A 25670-nucleotide genomic window follows, 5' to 3' on the forward strand; every position below is an offset into this window, starting at 1 on the left:
CTGCCCCTAGACATCCTCTGAATAGGGGATAAAAGGTCTATGATTACAGGGGTCCCGTTGCTGGGGACTCCCGCAATCTCTGCTGTGACACCTCAGACATCCGGAGCACGGCGCGAACTTCGCTCCATGCTGGATGACTGGATATGTGGGGCGGAGGCTTGCGATGTCATGGCCACGCCCCTTCAATGCAAGTCGATGGGAGGGGGCGTGGCCGTGATGTCACGAGTCTCGGGCACGGCACCCTACGCCCTAAACAAATGCTGGGTGCAACAGGGAGATCACGGGGGTCCCCAGTGGCTGGACCCCCGTGATCAGACATAAGATGTCTAGGGGTGGAGTACTCCTTTAGCATAATGGTTAGAATGCCAGGGGGCAGCTCGGAGATTTTTTTTGGGGGGGGGGGGCTGGCTGCTGGATGGGGGATATGATGGCTAGGGGACAGAGTACCCCTTTAAAACCTGAGTTTTCATGTATAACTTAGAAGAGCAGGCCCTGCACAGAGAAGAGTGGGGTGGGAAGGGATTAGAAGTGGTAGAAGAGTATACACATACAGCAAATGGCGAGTACAGACATTGTTGGTCTTTAGTATTTTTAGCATTCTGAAGAGAAGATTTGACTAGATGTTTTCCAGTGATTCACGAGTATGTAGTATAGGGAGAGCTTGTACTAGTAAAGAGGCTGGCTTTTGTGTAGGATGCATTTGCTAAGATACAGGATTTTTTTTAATATATAGGAAGGAAGGAGTGAAGAGTGTGTTATTTCTCGATCGGCTCCATTAGGGGACACACAGACCATGGGTATATGCTGCTGCCACTAGGAGGCTTGACACTAGGCAACAAGAAAAGTCAGCCCCTTCCAGGCACCTGAGCTAACCAGTTTTAGCTTAGTGTCAGTAGGAGGCAGACACAGGCCTGGAGTTCTCCAGATCTGGTCGCTTATTTTTTTTATTTTTGAGTTTAGGGATCTATATTTAAAATTTTCTCTCCCTTTTATTTCTATCTTTTTAGGTGGGGTTTCAGGAACATAGCATTCACTGTTTCCCCATTTGCGAAGAAGGGGCACAGGCATCCAGTTATGTACTGTCAACCCCTTCTCGCCACCGGTCAGCACCTGGGGTTGTACCTCTGGGTCCGGGTCCCCCTACCTTCCCTTCTCGTCTCGCTGTTTTCAGCCCGGCATGGTGCAGGTGTTTACTAGCTGACTGAAGACTTCATTAGGTAAGTTTTTTAAGGACAAGGTGAGTATTTATTTCCCTTTTCAGGTTTCTAGTCCTGCTCAGGATACTCAACCTCTGTAGCCCCCCCTATTTGGAGCCCACTCCTCTTTATTCACTCTAGGGACAATCTCCTGCTCGGCCATTCTTAACATTGGGGATAGCAACAGTATTGCAGGACATTTTAATATGTTTTTTCACATTATTAGGAGCATTTTCACAGCTCTGCTTGGTGCCTACTTTTTTCGCATGCGCCCGACATATTTTTGCATCGGCCGCCTCCACAGGTGAAGCGACCGGAGCTCCAGAGTCTCTGTTCTCTGTCGGCGGCGCTGTTCGCGCACAGCCGACAGCTCTCCTTTCTCTCGGCCGCACTTTACTTACTGTACGCGGCATACAGGCTTCTTTTATTTTTTTAATGATGGCAGCAGCGTGTTCTCCTCACGGAGTTTAGCTCTGCCCACCCCCTGCCAGCGGGGACTCCGACCCTATAGCACTTCAGTGCGCAGTGCGTACGCTTCAGGGGTCATTGTGAACGAATGAGGACCTGGCTGGTGGTGGTCTTGGCCCCTCCTTCTCATTGGGCTAGCCCTCCCCCCTCCCTCTCTCTTTTTCTGCTGAGGACCGGTGTTTCTTCACACAGCCTGCTTCTTCCATCTTTCTGAGGGACACAGACACTGGATGAGACTGCTCCATTTTTTTACTTTTGCTTACACTATGTCCGAACCCAGAACTGACCCCCCCCCCCCCCCTCTAGACAGGTCCCTGCGACCCTGGTAACCTATTAGTTGGTAAACTAAAATGCTTTGTGTTTCTGCTGAACACACTTGTCCTGCCTGCACCACTGCGTGCCCCGGCCCTCCTGGTATATCTTCCACCAGAACCTGTTGGCTCTGCTCTCCCTCCGGAATGGATGTTTTCCCTCTCCCAATCTATTTCCGACCTGGTGGAGGTCTCCCGTTCCGTGGTGACTGCATTGGAGAGGTCTTCTTTACGCCAGTCCTCCAGAGAGGCTCGCTTTCCTTCTCTTTATGTTATACGCTCTCACAAACACCCCAGGGGTTTCTCCTCTGGCTCGTCTCCCGAGTCCGGTAGCCGGAATAGGCGCTCTCTTCATAGGTCACGCTCTTCTTCCCCGGGACCACGAAAATGCTCCTCTTCTAAGGGCCACTCTCCTGGACACCATCCTAGGTCTCCAGATCTGCGTACCAGGTCCTTTTGCCTTAATCCAAGGCTGCCTCCACCCGCTCCCACTCTCCTGGGGAACTGGCAGATGAGGCGTCAGGTTCTGCCTCTGACTCAGACGACCGAACTGGCACGTCCGACATGGTAGACAACTTGCTCTCAACTTCCTTTCACCGCTCCCGTGCTTCTCCTAAGGTTTTCAGCTCTCATGCTGAATTTTACACCTTACTGGAAACAGCATGGAAGTATCCTGACAAATGCTTTCAAGGGACTAAGAAGGTTCAGGCACAGTTTCCTTTTGCCCAGGACCTCATTACAAGATGGACATCTCCACCAACCGTGGATCCTCCAGTTTCCCGCCTGTCAAAAGAGACTACTCTGCCCTTGGCGGATGCAGCAACCTTTAAGGACCCGGCGGACAAGAGGATTGAAAATTTGGCATAATTCGCCTTTGAAGCAGCAGGTTCTTCTTGACTTCCTACCTTCGCTTCTGCTTGGGTGTTAAAACCCCTCTCTGGACTTCTCAACTCTGCCAGGGCATTTTGGAAGATTTGGCGGATCTTGCACTCAAACTCTCCAATGTTGGAGACTATTTGTGCTCTGCTTCTATGCAGTCGGCCCGTTGTACAGCTCTTGCCACAGGTAATCTAGTGGCACTTTGTCGTTCCATGTGGCTCAAGGCCTGGGACACTGATGCGGCTTCCAAGAAATCTCTCACTGAGCTCCATTTTACTGGATCTCGACTTTTTGGAAAATGCCTGGATGAGATTGTCTCAGAGGCGACTGGAGGTAAGAGCTCCTTATTACCGCAGAATAAGTCTCGCCATACCGACTCCCGAAGGTCATCTTTACACCCTTTTAGGAAATTCTACCAGGTACATACCTTAGCATCTGCTGATGCTAGTCTGGGTCGCAAGGTGTTGCAGGCGGCTGTGGTCCAGCCTTCCACCTAAGTCTAAATTTTTTTTACCCAACCTGGGGACTGCTTTGGTACGTCCCATGGTCTGTGTCCCCCAATGGAGCCGATCGAGAAAAGTAGATTTTTTTATGCTTACCGTAAAATATCTTTCTCGGAGGATCCATTGGGGCACACAGCACCCACCCATTTATTCTGTTGTTTCGGTTACCTGTCAGAGGGTGTTTTCAGTTAGTTTTTATTCTGTGGTTTCCTTGGACAGTTTTTACCTGTTGGTCCTCTCCTATTGCTCTGGGACTAAACTGATTAGCTCAGATGCCTGTGGGCGGGGTATACCCTCCTGGGAGGGGCCGACATTTCTTGTTGCCTAGTGTCAAGGCTCCTAGTGGCAGCAGCAAATACCCATGGTCTGTGTCCCCCAATGGATCCTCCAAGAAAGAGATTTTACGGTAATCATAAAAATCTACTTTTCCATATAAAAGCATTGGTAGTACATGTGTGGTATGAAAACTCTTAAAATGCTTAAAGCCTTATCTTTCTGCATGCGCTTACTGCAGAACACACACTCGCTGTATGAATGGTATATGGGGATTTGTGCAGTCAATAGGTCGTTCTTTGTAATTATCAAATAAATCCATAGAAAGCTCAGAAGGGATGTTTAACCACCCTTGTTATCTTTACAAAACTTTATTTATGTGCAACCAGGGACAATACTAATGCCTAAAAATATCAAGGGCATGAGCACCAAGGCATATGATGCTTTCTCTCTCCTTCCCTAAAGAGAATTAATATGTATTTTTTTAATTGTAATAAAACATATTTAGAGTATGCAGACCCATAGGATACACATACCCACCAGGTGTCATTATATATATATATATATATATATGTCATAAAAACAGCACAGGATAAAAACCAAACAGTGCCCACCATGAGGTATATAATGCGTGAGAATATACCCAACAATGGTAAGCAAAACTAACAGTCGGAGTGCACAGGAGTAGGAAGCACCTCTAAAGTCAGGGTAAAGTCAAATCAGACCCAATTTGCCTCTCAAGTCCTCAATCAGAAACCATTCCATCAAAGTGATTAACGGCCTAATCTCAATGTTCCCTAAGCACAATAGGATGAATTGTTGCCATTTTCCAAAAGAACGCTCAGTATTACGACTCTTAACCCCTTAAGGACGCAGGACGTAAATGTACGTCCTGGTGAGGTGGTACTTAACGCACCAGGACGTACATTTACGTCCTAAGCATAACCGCGGGCATCGGAGCGATGCCCGTGTCATGCGCGGCTGATCCCGGCTGCTGATCGCAGCCAGGGACCCGCCGGCAATGGCCAACGCCCGCGATCTCGGCAGATCAATACAGATCCCGGCATCTGCGGCACTGCGAGATTTAAATGAACGATCGGATCGCCCGCAGCGCTGCTGCGGGGATCCGATCATTCAGAACGCCGGACGGAGGTCCCCTCTCCTTCCTCCGTCCGGCTCCCGGCGTCTCCTGCTCTGGTCTGTGATCGAGCAGACCAGAGCAGAAGATCGCCGATAACACTGATCTGTTCTATGTCCTATGCATAGAACAGATCAGTATTAGCAATCATGGTATTGCTATGAATAGTCCCCTATGGGGACTATTCAAGTGTAAAAAAAAATGTAAAAGTAAAAGTTAAAAAAAAGTGAAAAATCCCCTCCCCCAATAAAAAAGTAAAACATCAGTTTTTTCCTATTTTACCCCCAAAAAGCGTAAAAAACATTTTTTATAGACATATTTGGTATCGCCGTGTGCGTAAATGTCCGAACTATTAAAATAAAATGTTAATGATCCCGTACGGTGAACGGCGTGAACGAAAAAAAAAAAAAAAGTCCAAAATTCCTACTTTTTTAATACATTTTATTTAAAAAAAATTATAAAAATGTATTAAAAGTTTTTTTATATGCAAATGTGGTATCAAAAAAAAGTACAGATCATGGCGCAAAAAATGAGCCCCCATACCGCCGCTTATACGGAAAAATAAAAAAGTTATAGGTCATCAAAATAAAGGGATTATAAACGTACTAATTTGGTTAAAAAGTTTGTGATTTTTTTTAAGCGCAACAATAATATAAAAGTAGATAATAATGGGTATCATTTTAATCGTATTGACCCTCAGAATAAAGAACATACGTCATTTTTACCATAAATTGTACGGCGTGAAAATGAAACCTTCCAAAATTAGCAAAATTGCGTTTTTCGTTTTAATTTCCCCACAAAAATAGTGTTTTTTGGTTGCGCCATACATTTTATGATATAATGAGTTATGTCATTACAAAGGACAACTGGTCGCGCAAAAAACAAGCCCTCATACTAGTCTGTGGATGAAAATATAATAGAGTTATGATTTTTAGAAGGCGAGGAGGAAAAAATGAAAACGTAAAAATTAAATTGTCTGAGTCCTTAAGGCCAAAATGGGCTGAGTCCTTAAGGGGTTAAAGGGGTATTCCAGGCAAAAACTTTTTTATATATATCAACTGGCTTCAGAAAGTTAAACATATTTGTAAATTACTTCTATTAAAAAATCTTAATCCTTTCAGTACTTATGAGCTTCTGAAGTTAAGGTTGTTCTTTTCTGTCTAAGTGCTCTCTGATGACACCTGTCTCGGGAACCCCCCAGTTTAGAAGCAAATCCCCATAGCAAACCTCTTCTAAACTGTCATCAGAGAGGATTTAGACAGAAAAGAAGTTCATAAGTACTGAAAGGATTAAGATTTTTTAATAGAAGTAATTTACAAATCTGTTTAACTTTCTGGAGCCAGTTGATATAATAAAAAAAGTTTTGCCTGGATAACTCTTTTAAAGTGTTTATCTAGCATTAGCCACAAGCATTAGGGAGGCTAGCCCCATCTTTCTACCTAGATGACATAAGTTTTCTTTGGACAAATACAATTCCACAAAAAGATCGGGACCATCTTGTTCAGACCCAAGACATTGATATTAATAGAAAATTATTAAAGGAATTGTCTGAAGAGGATACAACAATTTGGAGAAGCTCGTCATTTGATAAAGATGGATATTCCCCTACAGAGAATGAGGATGTCTCTCTATCTCTGAATCTCCCTAAACATCGTGATAAATAAAGTGGAATAATAAAAAGTATATATTAAAGGGGTATTCCAGGAAAAAAAAATTTCTTTATATCAACTGGCTCCAGAAAGGTAAACTGATTTGTAAATGACTTCTATAAAAAAAAATCTTAATCCTTCCATTAGTTATCAGATGCTGAAGTTGAGTTGTTTTTTTTCTGTCTGGCAACAGTGCTCTTTGCTGACATCTCTGCTTGTCTAGGGAACTGCACAGAGTAGAATAGTTTTCTATGGGGATTTGCTTCTACTCTGGACAGTTCCCGAGACACATGTCATCAGAGAGAACTTAGACAGAAAAGATCAACTCAAATTCATCAGCAAGCTGATGGCTGTCCGGGCATGCTGGGAGTTGTACTTTTGCAACATCTGGAGGTCTGCAGGTTGAAGACCACTGAGAAGGGATTGACAGGTGGAGAGTTCACTTTAGTATAAGCCGAGGGGGGCGTTTTCAGCACGAAAAATCGTGCTGAAAAACTTAATTTATACTAGAGTATATACGGTAACTCTTATTACTCCACATACAGAGCCGTATGAGGGCTTGTTTTTGCGAGACCAATTGTACCTTTCAAAGACACCTTTGATTAAAATCCGCTGTGGATTAACCCTTTAAGGACAATAGATATAAATATACGTCCATGTGCTTTGGTACTTAACAACCAAGGACGTACATTTACGTACTGAGCTATATTCTGCCTATAGAGCGAGCGCCGATGTCTGCCATTAATTCCTTAAGTGCCGTGATCAACAGTGATCATGACTGCTCCACTACCCGATCGGTACCCGTGCAACATATATGTGGGGGTCCGATTGGTTTTTCATGCCAGTTGGACTTCCCCAAGTACTTCCGTGCTGGTTCTAGCGTGATCTGCTGACAGTTTTTGTTTTGGGTTTTGCTGTACATTTTGTGGTAAAGTGAAAGGTGTCATGACAAAGTACAATTGGTCTTTGCCATATGGCTCTGTTGAATCAAAAAATAAAGAGTTGCGGCGGAGGAGGAAAAACTTTTTAACATAAAAACAAAAATTGGCTGTGTCCTCAAGGGGTTAAGTATGTGTTAACATACCCTGAAGAAGCTTTGATATAACTAAAGTATATCCATGGTGTAGCTCCAGGCTTATTCTCTGTATCTATAAAACTCTATACAACTTAGGGTTCCTATTAGGCTGGGAGCCAGTTTATTCCCCGTGTGCTGCAGATGATCGCGCTTTGCATAGTACGTTCCATCTGCACAATCTTCTTATTGTGGCTCTAAACGTTAATATTCACCGGAGCGACGGTAAGGTGATAAAATTCCCCTACAGCCGGGGACGATTTGCCTAGGTGCACCTGCCCAGAAATAAAATGTCACAGGCAAAGAAATCTTGGCATCTAAGCTTCAGAAATGTATCCACCCTTTAGCGTGTTTTGTGTTTTCAAAGATTACGTTTAGGATGGGGGTTTATACATAAGAAACCCTCATATTATTCCAGGAGGCCGCGTGTGTGTAAAGAAGGGGAGGTTAAGCTTGTTCTAGCATACATTGCTGTTTGATTTGGCTCCGGCCTAGTTCCTGCCCCTGGCTTAACTCCACACTTCACGACTGCACCTCACGCATCTCCAGAAGACATCATTTCGGCGTTTCCTGGCAGCACAGAATTATCATGGTCCTTGTGCTGTCTGTTCAATGAGCGGATTGATGCACCCACAACAGTCCTGTCTTCTAAGCATTAACCCAATGTCCACGCTGTCAGTTTCCAGATGTAAAAGCAATCGTCTGGCCTAATAAACATCATTTATATGGTGTCCGTTTCCTGACGGTGAACCCAGTCTCCCCCCCCCTAGAGCTCGCAATCTAAAGTTTTTGACCTTTTCGCTCCAGTGTCAACAGATGCTGTCAGCTGGTTAATAAATACTCATAGTTTCCTCTTGGTAGTGAATGGGTTATGGCACCTCTCACCGAGCTCCCCATCAGCTGCAGTTTCCATCATGTAATCTGGTTTTAGCAATCATTTCCTGGAGCAATTCCAGCCAGAGCTCAGTCTGGAACAAAAATCCCTTGGAAATAACCCACAGATCAGGCTTACAAGGCTAAAAAGCTTCTCGGGGCTCGGCAAAGCCAGCAATGGCAGATTATTAGAGATGAGTAGTGTACAGTGATTATGATATATATGCAAAGGCATTAAAGGGGTTATCCAGGAAAAAAAATTATAAATTATAAAATTATATATTATGTCAATTATATATTATATAAATTATATAAAAAAATATATATATATAAAAAAAAATAATTATATATATATATATATATATATATATATATATATATATATGGCTCCAGAAAGTTAAAAAAAATTTGTAAATTATTTCAATTTCAAAATCTTAATCATTTCAGTACTTATGAGCTGCTGATGTTGAGTTGTTTTTTTTTCTGTCTCTGATGACACCTGTCTCGGGAACTCTCCAGAGTAGAAGCAAATCCCCATAGTAAACATCTTCTACTCTGTGCGGTTCCCGAGACAAGCAGAGATGTCTGCAGAAAACACTGTTGTCAGACAGATAAGAACAACTTCAGCAGCTGATAATTATTGGAAGGATTAAGGTTTTTGAATAGAAGTAAATTACAAATCTGTTTAACTTTCTGGAGCCAGTTGAGATATATATATATATATATATATATATATATATATATAATATAATCATGTGTTTTTTTTTTTTCCTGAAATACCCCTTTAAATGATACTGAATGAAGATTGAAGATTGGCATTAACTGATGATCTATAAAGTATAAGCATATATGCTGCATCCTGCATTACAGATGAATGTATATGATGTTACACATCATTCTACAACAGTGGTCTCAAACTGTGACCCTCCAGATGTTGCAAAACTTCAACTCCCAGCACGCGGGGAGTTGAAGTTTTGCAACATCTGGAGGGCCACAGTGTGATACCTCTGTTCTACAATGTCCCGTAATGTTTATGATTAAAGGGTTGTGTCTCTAAAGTGATTTATTGTTGTTAGGAAAAATACAGCAGTTTATAGTTCTGTTTTTATTTTTATTTTTTTTAAAGGGACACTCTGCTGTAAACATATAGTCCCCTATCCAAAGGATAGGGGATAAGATGTTAGATTGTGGGGGTCTCACCGCTGGGGGGGGGGGGGGATCTCTGGACTGGCAGCGGTGGCGTCTGGAACACAACATGAATGCTTGCAGCTTCTGTGTTCGAGACCCCACGCCCACTCCATTAATGTCTATGTACAAGCCGTCACGTCTCCTCCCATAGACATGAATGGCGGCCGACATCACCAGTCATCGGGCACAGAGCGGATCTGTACAGCTTCTGTCTGATCAGTCTGTGTTATGTCTGTCTCTTCACTTAGTGATCCCAGCCGCAGTCTTCATGATCAGTATCACAAAAGATGGCAATTTTCCCCAGTGACATTGTTATTTCAATAGTAATCTGTCTGTACTTCGAGGTGTTCCTTTATACACGTCTTAAATTATCTTTATTCCTTAAAGAGGTACTCCAGTGTTAAAAGATTACTATTATTATTATTTTTTTTTTTAAATCAATTGGCTCCAGAAAGTTAAACAGATTTGTAAGTTACTTCTATTTAAAAATCTTGATCCTTTCATTACTTATCAGCTGCTGTATACTACAGTTCTTTTCTTTTTTAAATTTCTTTTCTGTCTGACCACAGTGCTCTCTGCTGACACCTCTATGTCAGCAACTGTCCAGATCAAGGGAAAATTCCTATAGCAATCCCCTCCTGCAGTTCCAGACATGGACAGAGGTGTCAGCAGAGAGCACTGGGGTCAGAAAGAAAATAATTTCCTGTGGAGTATACAGCAGCTGATAAGTACTGGAAGGATTGAGATTTTTAAATAGAAGTCATTTACAAATCTGTTTAACTTTCTGGCACCGTTTGATTTAAAAAAAATGTTGTGTTCCGCTTTAAAACAACACTAAGTGACAATAAATAGGAATTAATTCATGGGGTTTACACTGCAGCCACAGCACTATGCATCCCAAAATATATTTCTCAGGTCATATATAGTTTTGCCGAGCAGGTTGCTGCGTGTTGACAACCATTTCAGCTCATGCCATTGTTAACTGTGTAGCATCTGATGTTTTACTTATGTCTATAATTACGATATACTACACAGCTAAAGCAAAGTTGTGATGGACTTTTACTACAGGCAGTGCCTTGTGATACCAAATGAGTTGGCACAGTACATACATAAGGGTTTCCCAACTAGGGTGCCTCCTGCTGTTGCAAAACTACAACTCCCAGTATACCCGGAAAGCCAACGGCTTTCCGGGTATACTGGGAGTTGTAGTTTTGCAACAGCAGGAGGCACACTGGTTGGGGAAACACTAACATACACTAATAATTTTTTAGGCTTTACAGAAATCCATTACAAGATGCTGCCTGTGAAATGATGGACAATTCTAAAACTGACCACCTTTCTCTTTGCAGCAAAAAACTCCATCAGAGTCGTTTGTTCGGGAAAAGAGATCTAGTTCCCAGCCCTACCCCGGTCGCCCAATCCAATTGGACAAGATCTTGCTCTCCAAGGTCAAAGTGCCTCACACGTTCGTAATCCACTCCTACACCCGGCCGACGGTGTGCCAGTACTGTAAGAAGCTGCTAAAAGGTCTGTTCCGGCAAGGACTGCAGTGCAAGGACTGCAAGTTCAATTGTCACAAGCGTTGTGCAACTAAAGTGCCTCACAACTGCCTTGGAGAGGTGGCTATAAATGGAGGTATATATATATTCTATTTATATATAGTTACAGTGGATGGGGTGTTCATACTGTGAGATGAATTTAAAGTTAGTCCTTGAACAGGACTAACAGGAGATCTATGTATATATTGTATGTTTATGGTTCCTTTTTCTTTTGGAGACTTGTTGAGTCCTGGAGCGGAGTCTGATATCGTCATGGAAGAAGGAAGTGACAATGAAAGTGATCCAAGCAGCAGACTGTTAGACGATGTAGATGAGCCCCTGACTCCAGATTCTGACAGCATTATGACCGGCTGCCGAAGTGAGAATGGAGACATGCAGGACCCCGACCAGGATCAGGATACATCAGATCGTATGATCAGGTATGTAGTGATATTTACTTAAAGGGGTATTCCGCCCCTAGACATCTTATCCCCTATCCAAAGGATAGGGGATAAGATGTCAGATCGCCGCGGTCCCGCTGCTGGGGACCCCCGGGATCCCCGCTGCGGCACCGCGCTATCATTACAGCACAGAGCAAGTTCGCTCTGTGCGTAATGACGGGCGATACGGGGGACGGAGCAGTGTGACGTCATGGTGCCGCCCCTCGTGACATCACGGCCCGTCCCCTTAATGCAAGTCTATGGGAGGGGGAGTAGCGTCCGCCACGCCCCCTCCCATAGACTTGTATTGAAAGGGGCGGGCCGTGACATCACGAGGGGCGGAGCCATGACGTAACGATGCTCCGGCCCCTGTACCGCCCATCATTACGTGCAGAGCGAACTCGCTCTGTGCTGTAATGAGAGCGCGGTGCCGCAGCAGGGATCCCGGGGGTCCCCAGCAGCGGGACCGCGGCGATCTGACATCTTATGCCCTATCCTTTGGATAGGGGATAAGATGTCTAGGGGCCGAATACCCCTTTAAGCCAAAAACAGGCTTAAGGGGTTACTCCACTTGAGTACTCCAGACGGATCCTCGCGATCACAAGCATTAGGATCCAGAGCCCACTTTTACTCTCCCCTGACTGCAGAGAGTACATCGTTAAACCATATCCAGCAGGAGAGTCTGGAACCCTTTCTCAAGAATGCTATCCTTTAAAGAGTGCATCTCATGATCTTGTTAAATTTTATAATCCTCCCAGTTCCCTGCCCCCATCATGATATACCCCCCCCCCCCCCGCCTTTATTTTTATTATTTTTTAGTTTTCTACCTTGATATTGCTCTGTATTTTCTTCTCAGTCAGATTCACAGACTGGGAAGGGGCATTCCCCAGCAGGCGTGACATCATCTGAAGCCATACAGGAGAGAACTTCCTCCCTCACTCTGCTACACACAGCCCAGAGTAGTTCAGTGTGTGAGATGGGCTATGATTGGATAAGGCTGAGACAGCACTTGAGACTGCATATCCTTATTTTGGACTTCCTCCAGGCCAGCAGGAGTCCAAAGTCTGTTCAAGAGATGGGGGAAAATGTTCTCTGGGCAAGTAGGGAGACACCTAGTGGCAGCTTTTTTAAAACACAAATAAAACATAGAAACCTATTTTTTTTTTTTTAATGAAGCACACTAGAAAGACTTTTTTTTATTTTTATTAACTATGAACTATAAGGAGTGCAATAGCAAAAATTAGTTTTAATGAGCGTGCCCATTTAAATGCCCTGATGGTAGGACAGTCTCTTTAACATGTATCTTGCAAACCGAGTTCACATTTTTCATGATTGGCTTTGAGCAGTATTCAGAGCTTATTAAAAGTTGTCTGGATTGTTTTTTCTATAGTTTATGGTGCTCAAGGTCGGGTAAAAAAAATAAATAAATAAAAAAAAAATGTATTCGCCTAGTATCGATTCCAGCTGGTCTTTGTTGCGTTCTGTTCTTTTTCCGGGACCGCCACCATCGCATGGCAGCAGCAGGGGACAGGTGGAAGTTGAGTGCATTTTTTTGTTTTTACTCCACCTTAAAGGGGTACTCCGCCCCTAGACATCTTATCTATCCAAATGGGGATAAGATGTCAGGTCGCTGCGGTCCCACTGCTGGGGACCCCCGGGATTGCCGCTGCGGCAGCCCGCTGTCCTTACTGCATGTACTCTGCATGTAACGACAGGAGATACAGGGGACGGAGTAGCGTGATGTCATGGCTCCGCCCCTCGTGACATCACGGCCCGCCCCCTTAATGCAAGTCTATGGCAGGGGTGTGACAACCGCGACACCCCCTCCCATAGACTCGTATTGAGGGGGTGGGCTGTGACGTCACGAGGGGGCGGAGCAATGACGTAACTATGCTCCGGCCCCTGTATTGCTCGTCATTACGTGCAGAGCGAACTCGCTCTATGCTGTAATGATAGCGCGGTGCCGCAGCGGCAATCCCGGGCGTCAACAGCAGCGGGACCGCGGCGATCTGACATCTTATCCCTCTATCCTTTTGATAGGGGATAAGATGTCTAGGGGCGGAGTACCCCTTTAAGTGCCATTAAATATAGGAAAAAGAAACATGTGGCCAACCTTTTAATGCTTCTGTATTTCAAGGTATAGAAACCATATGTGACCACCTGAAACTTTCTCTTCAAAAGTAATTTGTCATTTTCTGCAAACACCTTCTTTTATGTAGTGCTTCAGTGCATCTCTCCCGGCTATAGGAGTCTCATGGTTTTGCTGTAGGGTATACAGAAAATACTGTTCTAATATCCATTTATGGTTGTAATTGTAAATTCTGAAGTACAGTTGAGTAATTTATCTTTATTTCAGCCCCTCAGCCAGTAATAACATTCCCTTGATGAGAGTGGTTCAGTCTGTCAAGCATACAAAGCGGAAAAGCAGCAGTGTTATGAAAGAAGGTTGGATGGTGCATTATACCAGCAAAGATACCATGGTAAGAACACTTGTGGCACATTTTGTAGTATTTGTTTTGGTTATTAAAACCATTGCAGAAAGTTAATAATAAATAAATACATTTCAGTTCATATATACATATCCTTTTTTCATTCAGTAACACGTAATTATCACAAGATCAAAAAAAAAGCCCAAGCCTTATTCTCTGTTGCTCATACTGCTTGCAGTTCACTGAGGGGGAGGGGTGTCACTTGCTTGTCCTTACATCTCATGATGACTGGCTGCTCTGTGCAATGAGGCTCTGTGACAGGCTCCCAGCTCACACAGCAGGCTGATTGACAAGCCAGGAGCCTGCACATACGGCCTCACTTCCTGTATTGTGTCTCACTATTGCCATGTTTCCCAACTAGGGTGCCTCCAGCTGTTGCAAAACTACAATTCCCAGCATGCCCAGACAGCTGTTGGCTGTCCGGGCATGCAGGGAGTTGTAGTTTTGCAACAGCTGGAGGCACCCTGGTTGGGTAACACTGCACTACAGTTACACACAGGCAGTAGCTGTAGGGGGACCCCTTAGTGGTATTAAAGGGGTATTCCAGGAAAAAAACTTTCATATATATATATATATCAACTGGCTCCAGAAAGTTAAACAGATTTGTAAATTACTTCTATTAAAAAATCTTGATCCTTTCAATACTTATGAGCTTCTGAAGTTAAGGTTGTTCTTTTCTGTCTAAGTGCTCTCTGATGACACCTGTCTCGGGAAATGCCCAGTTTAGAAGAGGTTTTCTATGGGGATTTGCTTCTAAACTGGGCGGTTCCGGAGACAGGTGTCATCAGAGAGGACTTAGACAGAAAAGAACAACCTTAACTTCAGAAGCTCATAAGTACTGAAAGGATTAAGATTTTTTAATAGAAGTAATTTACAAATCTGCTTAACTTTCTGGAGCCAGTTGATATATAAAAAAAAGTTTTTCCCTGGATAACCCCTTTAAGTATGGAGAATTTTTTAACCACTGTGTATTAGAAATACATATAATGTTATTATCTACAATATATAAAACATTTTTTGCAAATGACAGCACCAATTTAAATAAAAATAAATTAAGTAAAATAAACAATTTTTATTTATCCACTTGCAGAGGAAAAGACATTACTGGAGACTGGACAGCAAGTGTATAACCTTATTTCAGAACGATACTGGAAGCAAATACTACAAGGTAAAAAGAGAACTGTAAGGTGACAATGCGCGGTTATCCTGATCCCCTTTTTTTTCCTGACCTGCAGAATGAATGTAACATCTTAGTTTTACCTCACAATGAACAGTGTAAAACGAAACACACCCCTTCCCATTGATGTAAACATTGCACTATTGTTTTATTTCTTTATTTCACCCCTCAGCTAATTTTATTTGTTTTCCTTGACATTTTACGGTAAAGTGAAGGGGGGCAATAAAAAGTACAATTAGTTCTGCAAAAAAAAAAAACAAGCTCCCATTCAACTCATTTAATTTTTATTTCATTTATTTGTAATTGGTTTCACACTGTCGGCCGCAGCTTTAGAGAAACGACCTTATTCCAAATTAGGCTGGGTTCACACCACATTTTTGCAATACAGTTTCCGGATCAGGTTTTTGATGAAAAACGGATTCCTCAAAACCAGACTAAGGGTGGGTTCGGGTACTGGATCCGGTTGGGAGGGGTGAAAACCGACCGCTCCCGTATCCCAGGCGGATCCGGCCCGAACCCCATTCATTTCAATGAGCCAACCAGAGTCAAACGCTGACTCCGGTTGTCTCATTTTGGCCCTGTATACGGTTTTCTGACCGTACTAAAAACAGTGATATACCACGGTTTTAGGTCCGGTCAGAAAACCGTATACAGGGCAAAAATGAGACAACTGGAGTCAGCGTTTGACTCTGGTTGGCTCATTGAAATGAATGGTGTTCAGGCCGGATTCGGCTGGGATCCAGCACCCGTACACTACCCACCCTAAACTGTATCAAAACGTGTGTACAAATTTTAACCCGTATACGGTTTGAAAAGTTGTCTGGTTGCATCCGTTTTTTAAGAGAAAAAAAAGTATATGTTTTTAACTTTTCACCCCATTATGAATAAAGTTTCACTTTTCACTGATTGAAATTCCAAGAAAAAACTGTGCAAAGTCAAAAACCGTTTGGTGCAAACCGGATGGAACCGTACGCACATACGGTTCTTATTGACTCCCATGTAAAAGAAATTTAAAAAAAAAATTTAAAAATGGATACGGTTTCAATACGGTTTTTCACCCGGACCAAAAACCGCGGTAGGCTACAATTTTGGGTGCGGGAACAAGACGGACAAAACCGTACAGGGTGCAAAATGGACACAACCGGATGCATCTTTTGGCATACGGTTTACAATGGAGAGTCAATGCATGCGGTTTTCAATACGGTTCCGTACGGTTTTCAAATTGAAAACTTATACGGGAACTGTATTGCAAAAACGTGGTGTGATCCCAGCCTTAGACTTTTATATAAACAAGGTAATTGTTTGATTCTGTAACTTTATTAAATCTTAAGCATTCATATTTATTGACAGGAAATCCCTCTTTCTGAGATACTCTCCCTGGAACCTGCTAGAACCCTGTCTCAGCTTCCTCCTGGTGCTAATCCTCACTGCTTCGAGATCACCACTGCCAACATTGTATATTATGTGGGGGAAAGTGTGTCCCTCCCAATCACACCTGAGATTGGAAGCAACGTGGTTATGAACAGTGGAGTCGGATTGGAAGTAGCTCGTATGTGGGAAATAGCCATACAACACGCCCTGATGCCGGTGAATCCTAAGGGAGCAAATGGAGTCACTAGCCAACACAGTATGTCATTGTGCTTCCTATATCACCTTTTTATGTATGATATGTAATCAACTATGCAGCATCTGGCCTTGTTCTCTCTTCTTTCATTATATACCGTATTTTTCGGGGGGAGATGGTGCGTCTTATATGGCGAATACACACCTATCGGGACGGTCCCTGCGGCCATCAACGGCCGGGACCCGCAGCTAATACAGGACATCACCGATCGCGGTGATGCCCTGTATTAACCCTTCAGACGCAGCGATCAAAGCTTACAGGATACCGGGAGGGACCTTACCTGCCTCCTCGGTGTCTGCTCCGTGCCGGGATCCCCTGCATGGCGGCGCTCTCCTTTTGACGTCATCACGTCGTCGCGCACGCCGTCCCGTCATCCAATAGGAGCGGCGTGCGTAGTGACGTGATGACGGCGACGGAGCGCGTGGATCCCGGGGAAGAAGACGTCTGGAGCGTCGGGGACGTGGCGACAGCGAAGGAGCAACATCCAGGGCAGCGGTGACGTGTCCGGAGCGGCAGGGACACGTGAGTATTACCTCCTATGCAGTGGTTTTCAACCTGCGGACCTCCAGATGTTGCAAAACTACAACTCCCAGCATGCCCGGACAGCCAACGGCTGTCCGGGCATGCTGGAAGTTGTAGTTTTGCAACATCTGGAGATCCGCAGGTTGAAGATCACTGTTGGGTGCAGAATCTTTTTTTTCTAGATTTTGCACCTTTAAAATTGGGTGCGTCTTATACGCCGGTGCGTCCTATAGGACGAAAAATACGGTAATTGTATTTGAGCCCTGAGAATACAAGATGGGCAAGTATATAGTCCTCACGATTTATATGCCTCTGCTGCAATAAGTGCAAAGAATAGGAAGATGTGGGTCTTGTGTTGAGTAAAAGAAGAAAATTTGCCATAAAATATTACTAATGTATAATTCACATTAATAGTCTGATCGCATTGGTTGTCCATCTTACAAGACAGTAACAATAGCTTTGGTTTCTCTTTCAGTTAAGGTTGACATTAGTGTAAAGGTGAATACATCGCATACTATGCCCTTAACACTATTGTAACTACTGTAAACTAGGGCCCATTCACACTACAGAGTTTTTCTGCTTGGAAATTCCAGTGCCGCAGCCTCCGATTGTCTTCAATAGGATTTTGCTGCCCTGTGCATACTGTTGAATTTCCGCCGCAGGAATTAAAATTCCGAAGTCTGACGAAAAAATTTACATGTTCATTAATTCGGTGGGATTCTGCAGGGACTGTATTGCTGTCCATGGTGACAGCGCATGTCTGCACGGTTCTAGTGCTGATGCATTTCGACGCCACCCACTACAGATGGGATCTCTGCCCAGAATACCTCTTGGTGGAGAGTCTGCAGTGTGCATGGGCCCCTACCCCTCGCAGTACAAATACTAAAATGGGTCCATAGTAGGGATCGACCGATTATCGGTATGGCCGATAATCACGATTTTGGGCATTATCGGTATCGGCAATTACCTTGCCGATAATGCAACGCCCGCACCGCGACCGCCCCCTGACCCGCGACCCCCCCCCCCGACCCAACGCACTGCATCGCACCCCACACCGTAGTGCTGGGCGGTATATCGGTATGGATTTTTGCCCATACCGCCATACCGGTCGGGCCCCTCCCCCACCCTCCGAGTCAATAAAACATTTTTAACTTACCCGTAAAGGGGGTGGTTCGGGCCATCCATCCTTCCTGTAGCGTCCAGCGGCATTCCGGGTGGAGGGTGAACCGGTCCGGGCTGTCCTTCTCCGGGGGTCATCTTCTCCACTCTGGGCAGGCTCCGGCCTAGTACGCTGCATAGACGCCGCTACGCTGTGACGTCAGGTGCGTCGCTGCGCACGGGCGTCACTGCGCAGCGGCATCTATGCTGCGTTACTAGGCCGGAGCCTGCCCGGAGTGGAGAAGATGACCCCCGGAGAAGGACAGCCCGGACCGCTTCACCCTCCACCCGGAATGCCGCCAGACACTACAGGAAGGAAGGATGGCCGGGACCACCCTGACAGTTAGGGGGAGAGTAGCGGGAGGCAGCGGCGGCGGCCTATGGCGCCTGCTTTAAATCAATGATCTGCAGCAGTGTTGCGGGGGGGATAAATAGCCGATAACTTATACCGGAATATCGGAATAAGTTATCGGCTATCGGCCCTAACCTCCACCGATTATCGGTATCGGCCCTAAAAAAACGATATCCATAGTGGACCAATCTTTCCTGTTTAAGCAAGTAAAGCTTATTCTTAGTACGAAGAAAAAATAACACACACAATCATAAAGTGATGGCACATTCTAGCAATACACCATCACTTTATAACCTGAGAATACCAGTTTTAGTGTTTAAAGGGGTACACCAGTGCTCCAGCGTTCGGAAAACTTTGTTCAGAACGCTTGGAGCCGAAGGCCGTGACGTCATGGCTATGCCCTTCTTGACATCACACCACGCCCCCTCCAGCCAGCCAACCCCTCTCCCATAAATATAAATGGAGGAGGGGGGGTGCGTAACATGATGTCACAAGAGGGTTTGGCTGTGACGTCACAACCATTGTCGCAGGAACCTGCCGTTTGTTTAGAACACCGAGAGCTGCGGGAGATTGCGGGGGCCCCCAGCAGCGAGACCCCCGCGATCAGACACCTTATCCCCTATGTTTTGAATAGAGGATAAGATGTCTAGCAGCAGAGTACCCCCTTAAAGATACCCGAAAAATCTTGATTGAGCTCTGTGTTAATAGACATCCAATGCGTTTATTTTTATTTTTTTTTTCATTTCAGGAGATGTATCTATGAGCATTTCTGTGTCTAACTGTGAGGTGCAGGAGAACGTGGTATGTATGAATTAGTTATTAAATTTTTAGTGACAAATGTCTGCACATATATTCCATCATCTCTGGTATTTTTCACAATTAGGACACTGATGATTTGGTTTTCACACCTTTTTATTAGGTGTATTTTGCTGTGGGTCCGCAGCATTTCTGCAACAATGTAGATACATTGCAGATGTTTACTTCACCATTTAGGACAAATCAGCAATAAAATCCAAAGCATATCCACAACATAAATTGACATGCCGGGAGCGTAACATCCGCACTTTAGGTCAGATTTTTGCAAACTTTTTCGGCAGTATGTAAATAAGCCAAAGCCTTATCCACTTACTTCTGCTGTAATATATTGTGGATTTTAAGATTATTTTCCATTTTAAACACAAATCTAAAACTATTGGATTGGAACAGAGTTTGATATGCTTATTTTTGCTGCAGTATACTAGTAATATTAGTAGATTAGAAGAATTGACAACATTTTGAAGTTTTTTCTTATTTTTTTTTTCTTCTCTCTTTACAGGACATCAGTTCAGTGTATCAGATTTTCCCAGATGAGGTTCTTGGGTCAGGCCAGTTTGGGATTGTCTATGGAGGTATGATTTGTGCAGATTGGTTATTCATTATATTGTACACCATGATATTCTATATTAACTAGAATGTTCTGATTTGTGTGTGTCCTTTTTTATTGTAGGTAAACATCGAAAGACAGGCCGGGATGTGGCTATAAAAATAATTGATAAACTGCGTTTTCCTACAAAACAAGAGAGCCAGTTGCGGAATGAAGTTGCCATTTTACAGGTATTACCGTATTTTTCGCCCTATAGAACGCACCGGCGTATAAGACGCACCCAATTTATAGGTGCAAAATAAAAAAAATAAAAAGATTTTGAACCCAATAGTGGTCTTCAACCTGCGGACCTCCAGATGTTGCAAAACTACAACTCCCAGCATGCCCGGACAGCCGTTGGCTGTCCGGGCATGCTGGGAGTTGTAGTTTTGCAACATCTGGAGGTCCGCAGATTGAAGACCACTGCATAGGAGGTAATACTCACGTGTCCCCGCCGCTCCGGACCCGTCACCGCTGCCCTGGATGCCGCTCCATCGCTGTCGCCGTGTCCCCGTCGCTCTGGAACGTCTCTGCTTCCGGCCGGGTATCCTCGCTCTCCATCGCCGCCATCACGTCGTTACTCACGCCGACGCACGTAAGCGAGGACGTGATGACGAGGAAGGAGAGCGCCGGCCATACAGGGGATCCCTGAACGGAGAAGACACCGAGGAGGAAGGTAAGGTCCCTCTCGGTGTCCTGTAAGCACTAACCCGGCTATTCAGTCGGCTTTGATTGCCGCGTCTGAAGGGTTAATACAGGGCATCACCGCGATCGGTGATGTCCTGTATTAGCTGCGGGTCCCGGCCGTTGATGGTCGCAGGGACCGCCGCGATAGGGGTTTATTCGCCGTATAAGACGCACCGACTCCCCCCCCCCCCCCCCCCCCCCAGTTTTGGGGAAGAAAAAGTGAGTCTAATACGGTAATAATTTATATGACTTTCACCGATATTCTCCAACTTATAGGCCTTTTAGCTGCTAACTACAAGGCCCATTATGCCCTGATAGACCACAGGGTTTGTAGTTTCACTACAGCTGGAAAGCAACACCATGAGCTGCCTGTAGCTCATGGTAGAATTAAAATACTTTTCAAAGACATTATGGAGAATTCACGTGAAAGTATAGGTTGGTATCGATGTATTGAAGTCCAGTTTAAAAAAAGTTAATTTCTGAGCTAAAGTAGTTGTCAAACTAAGGCATACTGGGAGTTGTAGTTTTGCAACAGTCAGAAGCACCCTGGTTGGGAAACGCTGGAGTAGTGAAAAAGTGTCCTTTTTTTTAAATTTATTTACAGAGATCCCGTCTTGCTATGGGTTGTGGCTTTTGTTGCTGTTTAGTCCCTTTCACATTTGACTGCAATTCCAGGCATAGACTTTAGACAAAAAGATCATTATTTCTGGGGTTAAAAACGTCTTTTTTTAAATGTGTACAACCCCCTCAAACACACAATGTTCCATAGAAATCTATTAGCTCGTCGTACCTGCCCCAATTCACTCTCCCTCCCTGGTGCACAGAAGTGTGAGGATACTTCAATCGCTACCCCTAAAATCATTGCTATCCCGGAGCATTGGCCGCTATGGACGTGTACGGTGCAGAACGAGTAGCTGATCCATCCTTGTTTCTGCAACTTGTTAGTGTAGCCACTTCCTCGAACGCAAACCTCAAAACCGTCGACCACAGTACTGTATGTGAGCAGAAGCATTGTGCACTCAAGAAAACAAGACACCGATGGGTTTACACTTCTGCTTTTGTTTTGTTTTTAATTCCTAAAGATGCACATTTCTTTCTGTGCAGTGAAATAGTGTTCAGTCTTTTGGATGTAAAATTTGATAAACGATGCGTCCAACTTTGTGGTTCCCAAGGACTTTTTATTTTCTTTTGGCCTATTTAAAGGGTCATCTCTTTCTTGCTGCCTGAGCCACAAGTCATCAGGACTGTCTCGGTGGCTTATTCCCGTCCCACCAGCCTTGATTGATAGATAATTCTCTGGTGGGTAGGTACTTGTACTCGTGCAGATATCCCCGATACCTAATCACGGAGGTGCCGAACTATGTAGCGCGCCCAGCAGCTAAGCGCGCATCGGAGCCGGGACCTGTGGCTAATGGCGAACATCAGCGATCGTGGTGATGTCTGGCATTAACCATTCAGGTGCCGGAATCAAAGTTGATTGCAGCATTTAAAAGTCCTGAAGTTAGCTGCCGTTTAGCTCAGGGATGCTGATCGGGATCACCACGGCAAAATCGCTGTGTCCCGATCAGCTTTGAGGACGGCCGGAGGTCCCTTACTGTGCTCCGTGCTGTCCAGTCATCGCTCCTTTACTGCAGCCAGCCATGGCAGGCAGTAGTAATGGAGAGCAGATCACATTGATCAATGCTATGCTATGGCATAACATTTATCAGTGTATGCAATCTACAGATTGCATGTAATAGTGCAGCAGACATCTCATATCCTATCCTTTTGATAGAGGACAAGATGTCTAGCAGCGGAGTACCCCTTTAAGTTGCAGAGATACATATCCATGGATGGACAGTTATGGCCCTCATAGACAGCTAGGGGGACATTTATCAATGTTGGATGTGAGGTAGTAGAGATTTTACCCCTATTTGCTTGGTGTATTATTTGCACAGTTGATCAAAATTTACCAAAAAGGTAATTATAGAAACCAGTGGGCTCCAGAGATTGGTGTAAGCTTTGTGCTCTAACATCTGACACTTTTGTACGTGTCCTATTAGGTGGTGTAGGCGTTGCGCAAAAAAAAACCTTCTAAATTTTATTTGTGCAAATAATAAATACAGCTCCACTGCACAAAGTGGTGTATTGTGCAACAAACAGTAGACAACTTTGAAAGATGCAATTGCAGAGACATTTAGAACATTGAAGTGGTGTAAAGCCAATGATATATGTCCCCCCTAGTGACTATGTTGGTTGGGATCATTTTGGGAACATATAGGTATTTAGACTTGGTCCTTTAAACGCAGCAAACTGCGCTGTAGAGTCCAATCCAAACACAAGCGTATAAGATCAGTATGAGTTCTGTGCCGCCAAACATCTGTTTGAAATGACTGCAGTGCAAGTGCCATAGGTACACGTGCGGCATCCTGCTTTAAGTACCAGGCAGCCAATGCCTTACATGTACATCTTATGTCAAGAAGGGGTTAAAGTGGTTTCTTGCGAAACATTAGAGATCTGTTTTCTACAGAGTCCTTTCTAGTTAGTGTATTATAAGGCCTGTGTTTAACCCTTTATTTCTATGCATGAAGCCTTGTGTAATAGAACAAAGAGTACCGATGAGCCGCACCATATTTTCCATTTAAACCGGACATCTGAGAAACCGAACAATGGCAATTTATCCATGGATAATGAACGGCTTCTCAAGGAGCCTCCACACCTGCCGTGTGACATGTGATAGCGCCAATGGTGGCACAATACACTGTCATTCATTCTTAATGGATGTTTGCACCTGCAGTGTTGTCCAGTTTTTATTACGTCACAACTTTAGTTATTTTAGGGTTACTACCTCCCATCGTGCCGAGCGTTGTCACAGTGTACGGCTGCTCACAACTTCATGTGCTTAGAAGGTAAGCTGACATCCAGCCTGCAACAGGGTCCGTTCAGTATCAACCTTAAAACACACTTGTAGCCGATCCCTCGACTTACAATGGCCTCAACATATAGTTTCAACATACAATGCTCTTTTCTGGACCATTGTAACCAGACTCAACATACAATGCTACAGACAGTCCAGATCTGTGAAACGTGTCAATGGCCAGAAAAAACGACCAATCAGAATGGGCATTCACTGGTAAAACCCCTGTATTACTGAAGAGTATGCACTGACTGGTGTCTGGTAGCGCCCCCTACAGTACAGGGAGGAATTACATGTTCTGTACACTTTACCTGTCCCAGGGTTCGCTGCTCCTTTGGGCACCAGGTGAGGGCGGCTCCATGTTACTTTTTTAGGACACTGTGTACTGTACAGGACCCTGAAGAAGCTCCTGTCCTCTACATAGACAGTGATTACTGCTCCCAGCAGATCTTTCTTACTTTTATATATAAGGATTTGCTTTATCTATATTAGTTTTCTGCTTATTTTTGTTTGATCCTCACTTTTTCCTATTTTTGGATGACATTTTGGTGACTTCAGAACCAATTACCAGGTTTCCATAGAGTTCTGGTCTCAACATACAATGGGTTCACCATACAATGGTCGTCCTGAAACCGATTAACATTGTAAGTTGAGGGACCACTGTAACAGATATTGTCCATACAAATGTCGTAATATAAAAAAAATGTAAAAAAAAACTCCACTGTGTGTATTGTGCAAATCTTCTTTTATTCATAGTGCAAAAAAAAAAACACCTTTACAGAGGTATAAATATAGATGCCCGCATAGATACATACACACATACATCTATATATATATATATATATATATATATATATATATATATATTTATAATTATTATTAAAACATTTTTCTTCTTACATTTCCTAACCAAAAAAGGATACAGAGAGTTGAAATCCAAAGATGGATTGCTTGTTTAAAGGGCTTGTCCACTTTGTAATGAAGGGTCCCATGGCAATCCGTATTTACTGCTGACCAGATGTGATCTATGGAATAACCTGGTGGAAACTGTTTAATTTTCCTGCAGCTCCACCACAGGTTAAAAGAAGTATTACACGGTTTCCATACATGTGACAGCTTCTCTTGAAGCGGAGATACTTTATGTAGATCCTTATGTCTGTACCTATTTGGCAAGGATTTCAAAGATGAATCCTTCTCTATTAATTCATAATCCTCTAAATTTTGTAATTTTGTATTCCTGGAATATTTCACATTGTTCTGTCTATTGTACATAAAGTGTACAGGTTCCTCCATGGTACCTTGTCTGTCTCTACCTTCTGCATTGTACGGTAGTTACATAAGGGCAGAACTAACCCTGTAAATAATAAGTTATTGTCTGTCTTTAAATTCCCAAGAAATTATGTTTACACAGGGATTTCTGATGTGTCTGGTAACATGTTCATTTTTTTAATAAAAGTACAAGGCAGTGTTTCCCAACCAAGGTGCCTCCAGCTGTTGCAAAACTACAACTTCCAGCATGCCCGGACAGCCGAAGGCTGTCCGGGCATGCTGGGAGTTGTAGTTTTGCAACAGCTGGAGGCACCCTGGTTGGGAAACACTGGTGTATGAAGTGCAAAGACTGTGGTCCAATAGTAAGATGTCTATATAACAATAGAGATTGGCCCATCGGTAACCCAGTTGTGGTGCACGCTCCTAAAGCTGGTACACTGTAACGCAGGACGGCTTAAAGGGGTACTCTGGTGGAAAGCAAGTTATTTATTTATTTTTTTAAATCAACTGGTGCCAGGAGGCTAAACAGATTTGTAAATTAGAAAGAAAGTCGATCCTCACCGAGG

General features: G+C 44.0%; 1 protein-coding gene across 6 annotated transcripts in view; it reads left to right on the top strand.

Annotated features, from left to right (window-relative positions):
* Window positions 1-25670, top strand: part of PRKD1 (protein kinase D1) — a 170244-nt gene that overhangs the window by 128729 nt on the left and 15845 nt on the right. For all 6 annotated transcript variants that reach the window (XM_056547347.1, XM_056547343.1, XM_056547344.1 and 3 more), the window contains 8 exons: window positions 10900-11185; window positions 11327-11528; window positions 13885-14008; window positions 15108-15185; window positions 16545-16821; window positions 19599-19651; window positions 20166-20238; window positions 20337-20443. In XM_056547347.1, coding sequence (XP_056403322.1) covers window positions 10900-11185; window positions 11327-11528; window positions 13885-14008; window positions 15108-15185; window positions 16545-16821; window positions 19599-19651; window positions 20166-20238; window positions 20337-20443 — 1200 coding nt within the window. The remainder of the gene's footprint in view (window positions 1-10899; window positions 11186-11326; window positions 11529-13884; window positions 14009-15107; window positions 15186-16544; window positions 16822-19598; window positions 19652-20165; window positions 20239-20336; window positions 20444-25670) is intronic.

The sequence above is a fragment of the Hyla sarda genome, chromosome 11, assembly GCF_029499605.1.
Source record: "Hyla sarda isolate aHylSar1 chromosome 11, aHylSar1.hap1, whole genome shotgun sequence".
NCBI lineage: Eukaryota > Metazoa > Chordata > Amphibia > Anura > Hylidae > Hyla > Hyla sarda.